General features: G+C 40.5%; 2 protein-coding genes across 2 annotated transcripts; one reads left to right on the top strand and one right to left on the bottom strand.

Moving 5' to 3' along the window:
* Positions 1-738: 738 nt before the first annotated feature.
* LOC117787338 (gamma-tubulin complex component 2 homolog) lies at positions 739-3,240 on the top strand. The gene has a single exon (XM_034625837.1). It carries the CDS (start codon positions 884-886, stop codon positions 3,035-3,037), a length of 2,154 nt encoding a protein of 717 aa, XP_034481728.1. The 5' UTR covers positions 739-883; the 3' UTR covers positions 3,038-3,240.
* Positions 3,241-5,033: 1,793 nt separating this feature from the next.
* Positions 5,034-9,541, bottom strand: LOC117787178 (WD repeat-containing protein 63). The gene is made up of 7 exons (XM_034625627.1): positions 9,342-9,541; positions 8,617-9,281; positions 7,758-7,923; positions 6,411-7,696; positions 6,032-6,207; positions 5,776-5,975; positions 5,034-5,719 (listed from the first exon to the last, which is right to left on the bottom strand). The coding sequence occupies exons 1-7, from the start codon at positions 9,539-9,541 to the stop codon at positions 5,074-5,076; spliced, it is 3,339 nt and encodes a 1,112-aa protein (XP_034481518.1). The 3' UTR covers positions 5,034-5,073.
* Positions 9,542-13,399: the final 3,858 nt, after the last annotated feature.

The raw sequence follows: 13,399 nt of genomic DNA, 5'->3' as shown, positions 1-13,399 counted from the left end.
TGTGTACGATATTCGAGTTTATTCGAGTACTCGTACTATTTATTTATTTATGAAGAAAGTACAGTGTGCAGTGTGCAGTATTCATCCATCAGCATTTTGGCTTTTGAGTCTTTTCCCATCGTTGGGAAAAATGGTGAAAAATTCTCAACACGTTTTCCCTACTGTTGCCAAACAGATCACGAAGGTGCACAGACGATTCATGTGACGACTTGTCTCTGTGGTATCCAATGCAAAACACCTGTGGATGGAACGACGCGTCGCGTCGTCTCCCGAAGATGTCGCCGTTGGGTACGACTCCCAGAGGTACGTGCCACTTGCAAATGAATACTATTATTGTGTTGCTTTCTTATGGTACGAGTATCCAACTGGATTTTGTTGAATGAATTGCGATGCCGTTTCATTCATAAGTTATCGATAGCCTGGTACGGCAACACGGTGTTAAATTGTTAACATTGCGTGAGCTTTTCAACTTATTCAGAAGTTCATCAAGGCGTCAACATAAAAGGGTCTTTAACGGTAAATAGTAAGTTTTGTTTTATTACAAGAGATCAGAAAAAAACATTTGAACTAACATTAATTTTTTAAATAAAAACTAAAAATATATAGCTATCCTTTTTTAGGATTCAGCATCGGATAATATAATATCTGACGTTTTCATATTTATTCTAATTAATTTCAAACCCTTAGCAAGAGGTTTGATCTAGAAGCCTTTTATTATTATGTTTCCCATTTGACAATTATAAAACAATTAGTTAACTCTTGCAAAGGGGGAAATATTATACAACTCCTTGACATTTACCGAATTTCTAAGTAATACAGTGATCAATTTCACACTTAATTATATTTTCTACTATTAAACATATAGATTTAATTAAACGCCACAATGGATACTGAGATAACTGAAGAAAACGCTGAGAAGCGAGCTTTATATACGGAAGATGAGGTAGAGCTGAAAATGCGCAAAGTAAAGGAACGTATTGAGAAGTCCTTGAACACTTCCGAATCAGGGAATGATGGTAAAGCTCCTCCGCCATCGAATTTAATGCGCAAGATGGGCTCATGGATATTCGAGAGTGTTGGCGGTTACTATTTGCCCACGGAGAACGTGAGCAAGTTGAGCGTAAAGATGCAGGAACAACTTCTCATTAGAGATCTCATATATGCCTTTTCGGGTGTCCCGTCGTCCCATATCCGACCAGACATATCAATTGATGATGTGAATCAGCTGAAGACTGATCAGATTGGACAGGTTCGCTTCAAGATCGATGAGAACTTCAGTGGAGCCTTTCGATCGTTGGCCAATGAGTTGCTTCCCCTGATTGGATACTACATCAATGTGCAGAGCTTCATTGAGGACACCATTATGACGACGAGCTGTTGTCGATCCTTGGGAGTTGCGTTGCACAGGAATATGCAGCAGTACTTTGAGGTCCAGTCAGCACTGGAGTCGCAGCTGCAGGAGCAGAAATTGAACTTGCAACAGTTGGTGCATCAACTGCGTCCCTGGCTGATCACCATGGAGGCCTATGCCAGTCTGACGAGTCGTGCCCGTTGCTCGGATCTGTCAACAGCAGATCTGCTCTCCTTGATGCACGAACATCAGCAACACTTCAAGACTGAAGGCCTCAAGAAGTTGATCACAGATGTCTCGCATTATTACATGAAGATGGTGCAGCTGTGGACACAGAAGGGAGTACTCTACGATGTACGTGGTGACTTTTTCATTGAGGACACCAGGGCCAATGCGATGAGCAGCACGTTGCTCTCCCCGAAGCAATGTTGCCACTCTTATTGGGCACAACGCTATCGCCTGCACATGGATCGCTTGCCCAGCTTCCTGGAGCCGGTGCACGAGAGGATCTTTCTGGCCGGAAAGTATCTGAATGTGCTGCGTCAGTGCAATGCGCATATGAAACTGATGCAGATTCCACTTAGCTATTTACCCGGAGATGAGGCCCATGTGGAGTTCATCCGCAGCAGCTACGAGTTGCCGGCGAGAAAGTTATTGGAGATTCTTGTAGAGAATCAACAGCTGATGAGACATTTGCAGAATCTGCAAGGATACTTCCTCTTGCAGCAGGAGAACTTCACCAAGTCCCTGATGGAGAAGTGTGCAGGTCAGTTGCAGTACAATGTGGACTGTTTAATTCCCGAGAAGATGCAGAAGCTGTTGTTGGAGGCACTGCAAAGCAGCGACGATCCTTTCAAGCATATGCTTCACTGTCAGCTGATGGATTGCGATGTGGCCACACAGTTGGCCAACAGACATAAGCGTCACAGCGAGGAGAAGGATAAGGAGATGGAGATGGAGTTGGAGAATGAACCCTCCAGCGAAATGGAAGCTTCAAGTGAGGTGGAATCGTCCAGCGAGTTACCGGAGCCTTTATCGATCTGTGGCTTTGAGGCCTTTACACTGCGATATACGCCCAATTGGCCCATTAGCCTGGTCATCCATGATGAACCTTTGGAGCAGCTGCAGTTGCTGCATCGTGTGCTCTTCTTTCTGCGCTACGTGCAACATCAGTTAAAGTCCACTTATTATGATTTATCCAAGTGTAATTCACATGCAGCTGCATTGAGGGATCGCATGACGGAGTGCATCCTGCAGCTGGAGCAGCACATGCTGCTGGATATTGTGGAACCACATTGGCAATCGTTGCTCCTCGCTGTGGAACGAGCTGAGCTTATCGATGAGGTGTTGAGTCAGTTCCAGGACACTTTGGATCAGTGTCTGCTTCTCTGTCTGCTCTCTGAGCCCATCACCTTTGTGAGATCCCTCTACACACTTGGCCAGCTGTGCCTCAACTATTGCGGCTTCATCGAGCAGCCAACGAGCGAGGAGTTCGAATCTGGCGTGGTCGAGTATGAGGAGGAGTTCAATAGTCTGCTGCTAAGCATCTTGGATCTGGTTGTGGAGCTGTCTAAGCCGAACAGCGCCAGCAGCGAGGAGGAGCGAGAATCCTGCAAGCAATTACTTCAGCGTCTCAAATTTATTAGTAAGGATTTGGCTCAAACACCAATCCTGTCAGAGATTTAGTTGTAGGTTCACTTTTTAACTTGCCAAATTGATCGTGACACAAAATTCTTTATAAAAAGATGAGCTGCAAGTCTGCTATGAGACTGCAATTCTTCAGTATTAGTTTATAATTTTATTGATATAATATAATTTTAACTATTTAATTGTGAGTGATCAAAGTTCAGCTAAAATGGAAAAACAGTTGAATGAATTTCTTCAAATTCGAATAAAAATATAATTTAAACTCAGTGAAAATAAAGTTATTTAATTAGCAGATCAAAACAGAGGTTATAATTGTTCTTATTTAGGTCACAGATTTATATCGCTTGCCACTCTGTTACAGTTGCAGTTCCAATGGTTGAAATCGTCGAGTGTGTGATTAACGCGATTAACTGTAAAGTGTTTATGTAGGAGGACAAAAAAGGTAAACGGGTTATAAATTTTAAAAGCAAACCTTTTGGATATTTTATATATATTTATCTGCTAATTGACAAATTGACTTGACTGATTGATTAACTGCAATTTAAAGCTGTAAGACTTTATTAATTTTTTTTTTAAACATTCCTGAAAATGTTCCAAAAAGGGCTAAAAAAGTTTGCTATAAAGAGAGAAAGTGTTTAATTTTATTTAAAATATATATAAGTTAATTTAAATATAACCGAATCCTGAAGCTTGCTGTTCAAATAGTTTGAATCCTAAGTATCGAAAATTTTTAATCAATTGTTATGTAAAAGTAAAAAATAACTTGCAATCAGTGGAAAACACAATGAGAGTTGCACGCAATGTGATGCCGAAATCTCTTATGAATGAATAATAATAACAAGATATACGAGTATATTTAAGTAACCAATGCGTAAAAGGAGCATTTAAATGCGAGCGAAATCATTTTTATGGTTATCGCTTAACTGTGCTTAAAGGACAACAGGTGGTCAGCTGAATTGATGAGGATGATGATGAGGTTTTTTTTGATGATGATGATGATGATGGTCATGATGCAACGAAAAATAGCCGACCGGCGGCAGCACTGTAACAACAACATCAGCAACAACACAACAACTCGACAGCAAGTTGAAGCCAATAATAATGTTGGCAAAATTATGGTAAAGTTCAGATGCATTGCTTCCGAAATGTATATCATTATCTGGCTGCAAAAATGTTGAACTGCCTTTGTCCAGTCCCATTTACCTGAACAATTTCCCGCCGGACTCCGTTCATGGACAACACATACACAGTCGAAGCCGCAGCCGGCTGAGTGCCGTGGGAAAGCGACTGCGGTTGCAGTGGCATCAGTCTGTGTCTGTGTCTATGTGGCAAGTTCATTAAACCTATGACACGCCTCGACCACGAAAGAGATGACTTCATTAGTGCGCCGCTTAGAAATGTCATAAACTTGAACCCGTAGCTGTAGCGGAAATGCCACGTTAAGGTTCAATGAACACTTAATTAAGACAACAAATTTTGTTTTTGGCAAAGCGAAAAGTGAGTTCAACAATAAGCAAATCAAACGTAGCCATTGAATTGTTGCTAATATATCATTGCTTATACATAATACTCAACATTACAATACCAAAATGCTTTAGAGGAAGTACCGCTTTAAATAGATTTTAGATTTGCTAAAGTATTAAAAAAAGCATAACAAAAAGATCGTGTCGGAAGTGTTTTGGGTAAAAAATTATGCAGTTATTTACTCTATATTTTTATCTGAAGTTCTAGATATAATCGAATTTAATTATAATTAATTTAAATATAAATAGAAGCACTTGATCTATTTTAATTTTTTATATATTTTATACAGTTGATGATGTGGTATATTTTCACCTGTAGGTGACCAAAAGTGGGGTCAATTAAGATTCAAAGAATCTGAAAATAAAGTACTGCTAGCTTACTGAGTTTCATTAATAATTAGATTCAGTGTAAGATACTTTGGAGGAAAGTTATTCGAGATTCAAAATGAAATAAGGTCTTTCATAAGCTGATTAATTTAATTCTCTATTTCAGAAAGAACTAACACAACTGATTACAATTTATAGAGTTCTTTAAATGCTTAAACACCTTCATTAAACATCCTCAGGCTCCACTTCTTCCAGCACCTTGATCTCAGCCTCTACTCCTTGACTCTCTTCAGAGGAGGATACTTTAGGAAATGGTCCCAAGGGGCGTCGGTTATAAAGAAGATCAACACCAAAGTCACATTCAAAGATTTGGTTATCACGCAATTTTTCCTTGTACCACAATAAGCGATCGGTGTTTCCTCCCAGAGATTGATCCAGAAGCTGACGACGCTGCATGCCACGTTCAAGAAGTTCAATATAATCAACTGACTTGAGCTCGGGAAAGTTTTTGAGCTTCTCGAAGGCTTCCTCGCAGACACTCTCATAGGACTGGGCCATGGCCAATTCGTTCTTAACACGTTCTGCAATCATCTCGCTGCGTTGCATGTCCGGTATCTCGGCGGGCAGGATACGGGAACGTATTGTTGCCACATCATCATCAACTGTTTGTAGAAGTCTGGCGTGAGATTCTTTTTTAGCGGTTTCATAGCTGAGACGTTCCTTTTCCAGTGCCGTTTCACGTGCCAATTTCTCGGGGTCCATTTGCTTGCGGGACATCAAAATGGTCATCATTCGATTTAGATTCAGTTCATCAAACTTTTGGGCCATGCGCTCATTGTAGGGGGCGCCACCTAACTTCTTGCCTTTTCCTCTGTAAAAGTAAAATTTATCTATGGTCGCTCTACTCAAACAGAAGAATAGCTATACCCGGTCTCTTCTTCCGCGTCGGATGGACGCTTTCGTGTATTTTGCTGCTCCCGCTCCAAACGCTCCATTTCCTTGCGTGCTTCCTCCTCAGCCTCCCGCTTTGCCTCAATGATGTCCTTGTTTAGTTCATAATACTTTTGTTCCCAGGCGCGAATGCTCTGTTTACGGCTGATTTGTCTGAGTACATACTTCACCAATTTCTGTTGAGAAAGCAATTAATTCCCCTATTTCAGAGAGTGTATCTACAAAAACCTACGGCAAGTTCGTTGTCCAGTGGCACATCAAAACTGTGAGGCAGCTTGACCATGCGAATGCTGCTGTTGTAGTCTCCAATGCCCAGAATCTTGCTGGGCAGCGATGGTCGATGCTCTGTGACGGCTGTGATGATGCCACCGCCCAACACCTCCGTCAGCACAGCATCATCATCACGAGCTAAAGTCGAGAAAGAGAGATCATGCGAAATGTAGGTAAGAACTAGTAAAAACACTCTAAAACAAGAGCTAAAGTAATTTAAAATCATTTTTACGAAAATCGAGTCCGCGATTTTTCGAAAATTTCTGAATATTTGAATATTTTTGGTTTACAATATTGTTGTACCCTTTAAATAGAAATTACAATCTTGCAAATAAGCTTACCCAGAATATCCCATGCCTCTAGAATGCCATCACTGCGAGTAATGTAAAGAACTGCAGGACGCGATTCGCTCCAGGCAACTGCAGTCAATTCACAAGGACGCTTGCGCCATATTATAGGAGAATCGTGATAGTCCTCCTTCCACAGAGCAAATACCGAGCGTCCTATAGAGACAAATATCTCCGGATAGAAGGGATTTTTGCTCACAGCCACAATGGGTCCATCATGGACCATGGCGAAGTTTGCGGTGCTGTTGACCTGTTCCTTGGCACCTGCCTCACTGTACATTCCCTGCCACTCGACGCGGATAATGTGTCCATAGTAAGTGGACAATATTATGGATTGACGCAACTCTGGAGGATTCTTGGCCACCATGGTAATTGGGTAATTGGCTGGCGAGTTGTAGATAGTCTTGGGAGATGGTGTCTGAATGGAGAAAACTGAAGTATCTGCTATGATTCCAGTCAATGGTTCGTTGTACGAGAGACTGTATACGGGTTTTATGGTTTTGTTTTTCAGCACCGACTCATTTTGAGTCAACTCTTTGGGCAAATTTTTGGCGCGTTGTTGCGCCTCCTTCTTGGAGGTTTCGAAATCGAGATTCCAGAAACTGACGGTGCCATCAAAGGCGCACGTAATGAAGAACTTGTGGTGATTACGTTTATCCGTATCAGTAAAGACTTTCCCAAAGTTGTTTAAATAGAAGTGTCTGCTTAGCCAGTAGATGCCAGTTATAGCGCCAGTCGGTGAGCTCTCCAAGGGAGATATTATTGATGGTGCCACCACAACCTCCTCATTGATGTCGAGCGTCCAGTCAAGAAACTCCCCGATCATGGCACGATATTTGGCCTGAGCTGGCGTCAAATATTCCTCCTCCTCGAGGTGCTCACAACGACCCTGCAGATCCCAAAGAACCAGCAATCCATTCTGACAGCCACCAATTAAAATATCCCCATTGAATGGACAAAATGACAACTTGGTGACCTCAAATGGTGCCTCAAACTCCAGCTTATAGTTCAGATTGTCAGAAAAACTCCAGAGTAAAACCGGATTCGGTTCCAAAACCGCTCGTTGAACAAAGTTCACATTATGGGTGGCAAGATCCGAGGTTGCCGGAGTGCTAAAAGCATAGGATACGGCCAATAAACCGGACAACGATGGATACCAATCGCAGCTGGCCACGTAACGTTTGTCGCTTTTTGAGATGTTGGCAAAGCAAATAAATTCCTGCAAAAATGGAGTGGAATAAAGCACCACCTTGTTGGTGGATATCAGCTGATAGTCATTGCTGAGGAGTAAAAATGTAAGTAAGATGATGCAGTGATGTACTATAACATAAGGTGACCCACCGATAGCTGTCGATCTGATTGAAATCAAGCGTATCCAGCAGCAACTTCATTTGGTCAGACATTTCGGGTGGCGGTTTTTGCACCACTTCCTCCTGAGCCGGTGTGACAGGTCGGCTGCGAATGCCGCCTTCTTCCTCCTCCACATCCGATTCATCCAGCTCAAGATCTAGACAAGATAAGTTAAGGCTAAAATTAATTTAAGACTTGTTATGTATTTTATATATTTATTCAACATTAAGTGGACTCAAATAGTAATTAAAATAATAAACTTTATAATAAAATATAATGAAATTGGCAGAAAAATTTACATGCAAAATATTTTAGAGAAAAATATGTTTAAAATTAAGAATAAAAATAAAATACATAATTAAAATTTTAAACTAATATTTTAAGAATATTTCAAAGTTGAATTAAATAAGAAATGGGAAAAATTTAATAAATGTAAAACAGTGACCATTGCAGAAAAACGGGTGTCAATTTTTAACAATTTTCGGATCTCAACAAATAGTTAACATATATAAGATCATATATTTCTAAAATAAACCTCATTATCAAATGTTTCATTTAATATTTATTAAAATTCAAATTGCAGCTTAGAATATGTCTATTAAATATGAAACTCCAAACAAATAATTTTTTTTGTATCGTTCTTTGTTTTAGAGTTATTCTAAATTTATAAATTAATCTTTTTTTTTGTCAGGTTGGGAGAAACCCGTTAGAAAAAAACAAATGATGTAGCTTAGAAGATTCAGAGAAAATAGTCTGGCAATTAAATAATTTAAATAAATAAAAAAAACACTAAAATAACTAAGTAAATTATTAATTAAGTGTATACAAAGGTAATCCAATGAGAACTCACCTGCATCATCCAGCTCGTAGAGATACTGCGACCAGGCGTTCGAGGGGAACGTGGGATTGGTCTGCTGCTCCTGAGTGACACGACCTGGAGCCACCTGGACCGCGACTGAGATGCGACGTTTGATGATGTTGTCGTACTTGACGCTCTCATTGGGCAACAACTCGATGACACCATCTCGGACATCACGTGCAAAGCGACGCTCGTAGGCGACGTGTTGGGGCTGTTGGATGGGATAGACACTCTGGATTTCCACATCCACTGGAGCGTCTCGAATGTGTTCCACTAATATGGTCATCTCCTGCTCGGTGCCCATGCTGACCCAACGACGAGGCTTCTTGCGGAGACGTCGCTGCATGCGCCAACGCTCAAAGGATTCCATGTTCTGGATGATGCCCATGGCCAGCTTCGTGTCCTTGCTGCTGACATAGAAGATGAAGGGATCACCCTCGGGGGGATCTTCCTCCGCCTCAGTGAGCGTTGGGCAGTAACCAACCAGCACATAATTCTCCGGATTGAAACCCTTGAAGAGCTTGACAAGATCAGCGGCATTTTCCAGCTCCTCGAAGAGCACATCGCGTAAGTCCTTGTATTGCAGCTGCTTCCATGGAAACTCTTGGGTTACATTCAAGCCCACCTGTATTTTGAGCGCCTTTTGTACCGAATCGCTGGAAGGGATTTGAGAATTGGTGCGAAATCTATTAACTGGGAAAGTTAGCAAAACTTACGTGATCATAACCTTCTGGCAGGTGGGCAACGAGAGCAATGTACGCCAGGATTCCTGGACATTGTAGAGTTTCTGCATATCGGGCACATCTTCATCCGAGTCGGGCTGCATAAACTTCTTGAGATAAGGACGCCGCTTCTGGATGCCACCCGACTCCATGCCCATTTCATAATCCCCAGGATTTTCCACAAATTCGTCCATGTTGTCGTTGGGAATCGTACAGATTGAGATATAAGTTTGTTTCTAATTCAATATTATTATTGTTGTTGTTGTTTACATTTGACATGAAGTCAAAAGGTAATTTCTGCCATGGCAATTTCTGGGCATGCGCCGATTGAGTTTCTCCCCGGGAATTGGCAGCAGATTTGAGGCAAGCCATGTTGCAATGGCAACTGCTTATGAGGCATGTGGAACGCACCTAAACGAAATTAAGTTAAAACATTTTCACTCATTTACATGCAAAAGCTGGAGTCAAGACCTCGCAATTTTTCTTCAACAATTTTTTGAGTGGGTGATTGTTGCAGACGATGTTGTCCATGCCACAGTTATTGTTGCTGTTGTTGTTGTTGTTTGTGTTGTTGTTGCTGAGGAGGCATTTCACATCATTATCTTTGACCAAATACGGAACTATGCGCAAAAAAACGCAATTGTGTGTCAGTCACAGAGGCTTCAAAAAACGGCTGGCAGAAATATGTGTTTTTCAGCTGTGCCCCATGCCCCATACTGCCCCATGCCGCATGCCGCATGCTCGGACATGATCTGTGGCAGGCAGTTCAACAAACGCCAATGCCAATGTGGTGGAAAGCGTTGCCTCTGCTACGCAATCGAAATCGAAATCGAAAGTTCTGTGATGGACAGCTGCAGTGCAACAGTGCAACAGTTGATGTCAATGCACCTACCAACTGGAGGGCAGTGGCAGCGGCAGCGGCAGGAGAAGGGGCAGGAGCAGGGGCAGGAGCAGGAGCAGGAGCCATGTGTCTGCCACAGTGACTGCAAGCTGACACACATTTAATGGATGCACGTCGCTCACTTTCATTTTCATTCATGTGCATTCTGAACGACGGGCGGTGAAGGCGGTGGCGGTGGCGGTTGCAACTTTCGATTTTAAACGCAATTTATGCACCTGTCAGCTGATAACTTGCACCTCCGATTAGCCGCAGTTGCTGCCGCTAAATAAATCACTCGACAAATTGTTGACAAAACATTTCGTAATTTAAATAAAAAAAAAACGCGACAACGCTGCCGATAGTTGCCTACCGATAGTTGGCAGCATGCAACACAACGAATGCAGCTCAACTTTAAGCCCAAAAAAACTACAACAATAAGACAAACAAACAACTTCCTCATCCGCAGCCAAGCAACCACCACAACCACTACAACCACTGACACCACCGCCAGTAGACACAACAATGACGTCCCCGTCGGACCAGGCTGATCATTTTTGATTGTGTCTACCTCCGCCCGTTCCCGCCCTCTTTCAATGGAGCTGCTCATATGCAAAGTGAGTTTCAGGCGGAGTCAAAACAGAGCATGGACAACTTACAATAGACCAGCGGTAACAGCTCACCCTCCCCCCTTTGACCCTAAACGCATTTGGTTAAAAATATAACAAATATGGCATACTCTTTATTACTGTATTTATTAATAAACGATGAAGTCAGCAAATTTCTCAACAAATATTAATTGGATTTTTCATTTCATTTTATTATTTATATAAATTCCATTGTATTTATACTCTGCAAGAATCTCTTCAAATATATAAATATTATATTTTTTTCCATTAAATTATATCCATAGCAATAGAATCTACCAGACTTTAAACTTTTGTAACGTTGTCTACATTGAACTTATTTTCACGCGAAACTTAATTTAAAAAAGGTTTAACATTAAATAAGAGTTTATTTTCAATTTTTAAATTTACAAAACTATCCTGTACTCCTTTGATTTTTTTTACAAATTAAATTCCTTTTTTTATATTATTTCTCTTAGAAAATCATGGCAATATTAAATGAAATCTATACTTTTGTAAAACTGTGATATGGAAAGAGATCTAACTAGATTTTAAGCTTTCATTAATTTGACCAAACCAATCAATTTTTCATGGGGAATTTGATTTTAAACACTTTTTTGTCTCTAAATTGTTTTCTTATTAATAAAAAAAAATTAATTTATTTTCCGCTTTTATGCAGAACGATTTTGTAACCACGGTAACGTTTTTAAACTGATTCATAGAATATAGTAAGAAACTGCCTTTGCAAAAATATATTTGATAAAAATAAAAATGTTTGAAGGATAACTTGCAGTCGTACACTCTTTGCTAGAAAGTTCTTAGTTGTATAAATCTGCGGTATTACGATATGGTTGTCACAAACATCATAAGAAATTATTAGATACTCCTGGAATAAAACAAGAAATTGGCAGGCAGACAATTGTTGTGGCCAATTTGGGTGCTGGGCCAGGATGAGAGGCGCATTCGGCAAGCGGTTGGCAGTGGGGCAGCAACAACAGTTAAGCAGTCAGAGGCAGTTGTACAACTGGCGACAAAATGTTGCATGTTTGTGGCTGTCACCAGCGACTGCTGTCTGCCGCCTGCCGCACGTTGCATGCCGCCTGTTGCCAGTTGATGCCTGCAATATATGCAAAAAGGTGCTAAAAAGATCAGAGGCAGCGATTTATCTTCATTTGCATTTGACGTCGTTGGCTGTGTGTCAAAAAGGTGTTAAGTGCCACAGCCACAGCCAGAGCTAAAGTCAGCTTTAGTTGCAGCAGTTGCTGTTGCTGCTGCTGCTGCTGTTGCTGTTGCCACGTTGACTCTGCGGCGCCGCTTTTGATGACAACCGACAGCAACGGTAGTCGAAGCGCATAATTTTCGATATTTTATAACTTTGCGGTAGCCGAAAAATGGCTATTCGCTGGCACATCAATCCAATGAACCGACCGCCCAATAAGGTAAAAGCCCCCCCAAAGCACCGTTATTAGTAGCAGCCAAATTAGTCAAACACAACAAGAAAAACAACAACAACTGCTGCAACCAAAACAATACCCACTTCTAGGCAGAGTTTGAGATAGTCGCACCGATAAAAGGGACATGAAATTCAAATTTGACTTTGCCAAAGTGCTGCAAATTTACTTTGCAACTTATCAGCGAGTGAAATTTGCAAATACGGCTTCCGTACTACGACGTTTTGTGAATTATGTGAGAAATTTGTTAGTGGCCTAAATGGTTTACTGACTTCATTCCCATTGACTCAAGTCTCGCGTATAGTTTTCCCGAAGGGGAGTCTCAAATTGGGCCACCCACAGAGTTCCATTAAAGCCAAAAACCGCCACAAATGGCGAATTCGGATAAACGAGCTCAATTAAGATAGGACCAAATATTCAGTAATTTCATTGATTTGTGCGGAAAGTGCCAAAAGACATTCTGTAAATGTACGTCGAACTTTTATTATGGATAAGACCTAGTTGATGAGAGAGAGTGCTGTAAACTAGTAAACAAAATATTAATTCTTGTAATAAGAGTAATTTGGTATACATGAATGTTTTAATAACTTATTAGAAGCTGGATGTATGGGGGAAATTCACGAATGTAGCTTATCAAATCATATTTTAAGGGCCAGAGATATCAATTGAATTTTCGATCCCTTTAAAAATATGTGGGATATAAAATAAAATGTTTAATAGATATCTAGAAAGTTTGTATAAGAAACTTGAAATTAATATTATTGATTACTTTTCAGCAAATAGTTTGTTCATAACATTTCGTATTTTGTTATTTAAATTATTAGTTTAAAATGTATATATACGTGTATATATTACTTATTTTCTATCTGCTTTATTTACAAATTTTATTATTAATAAATAATTCATTTTTAGCTGCAATTTGCAGTGAATGTGAATACTTTTGATAGTCAGCTAATTCCATATTAACCCAACATTTAAATGATCAAACACTTTCCCTCCGGCACTCGCTGTGGTCAATAGAAAATTTGCTGTAATCAGTTAAGGAAAATCTGTAAATTAGAATTCACATGTGGCAAAAGTTGCTGCCACGTCGAATTG

This window comes from Drosophila innubila (genome assembly GCF_004354385.1).
Source record: "Drosophila innubila isolate TH190305 chromosome 3L unlocalized genomic scaffold, UK_Dinn_1.0 0_D_3L, whole genome shotgun sequence".
Classification (NCBI taxonomy): Eukaryota; Metazoa; Arthropoda; class Insecta; order Diptera; family Drosophilidae; genus Drosophila; species Drosophila innubila.
The sequence above is the reverse complement of the archived record's forward strand: the minus strand, read 5'-3'. Positions and strand labels throughout refer to the sequence as shown.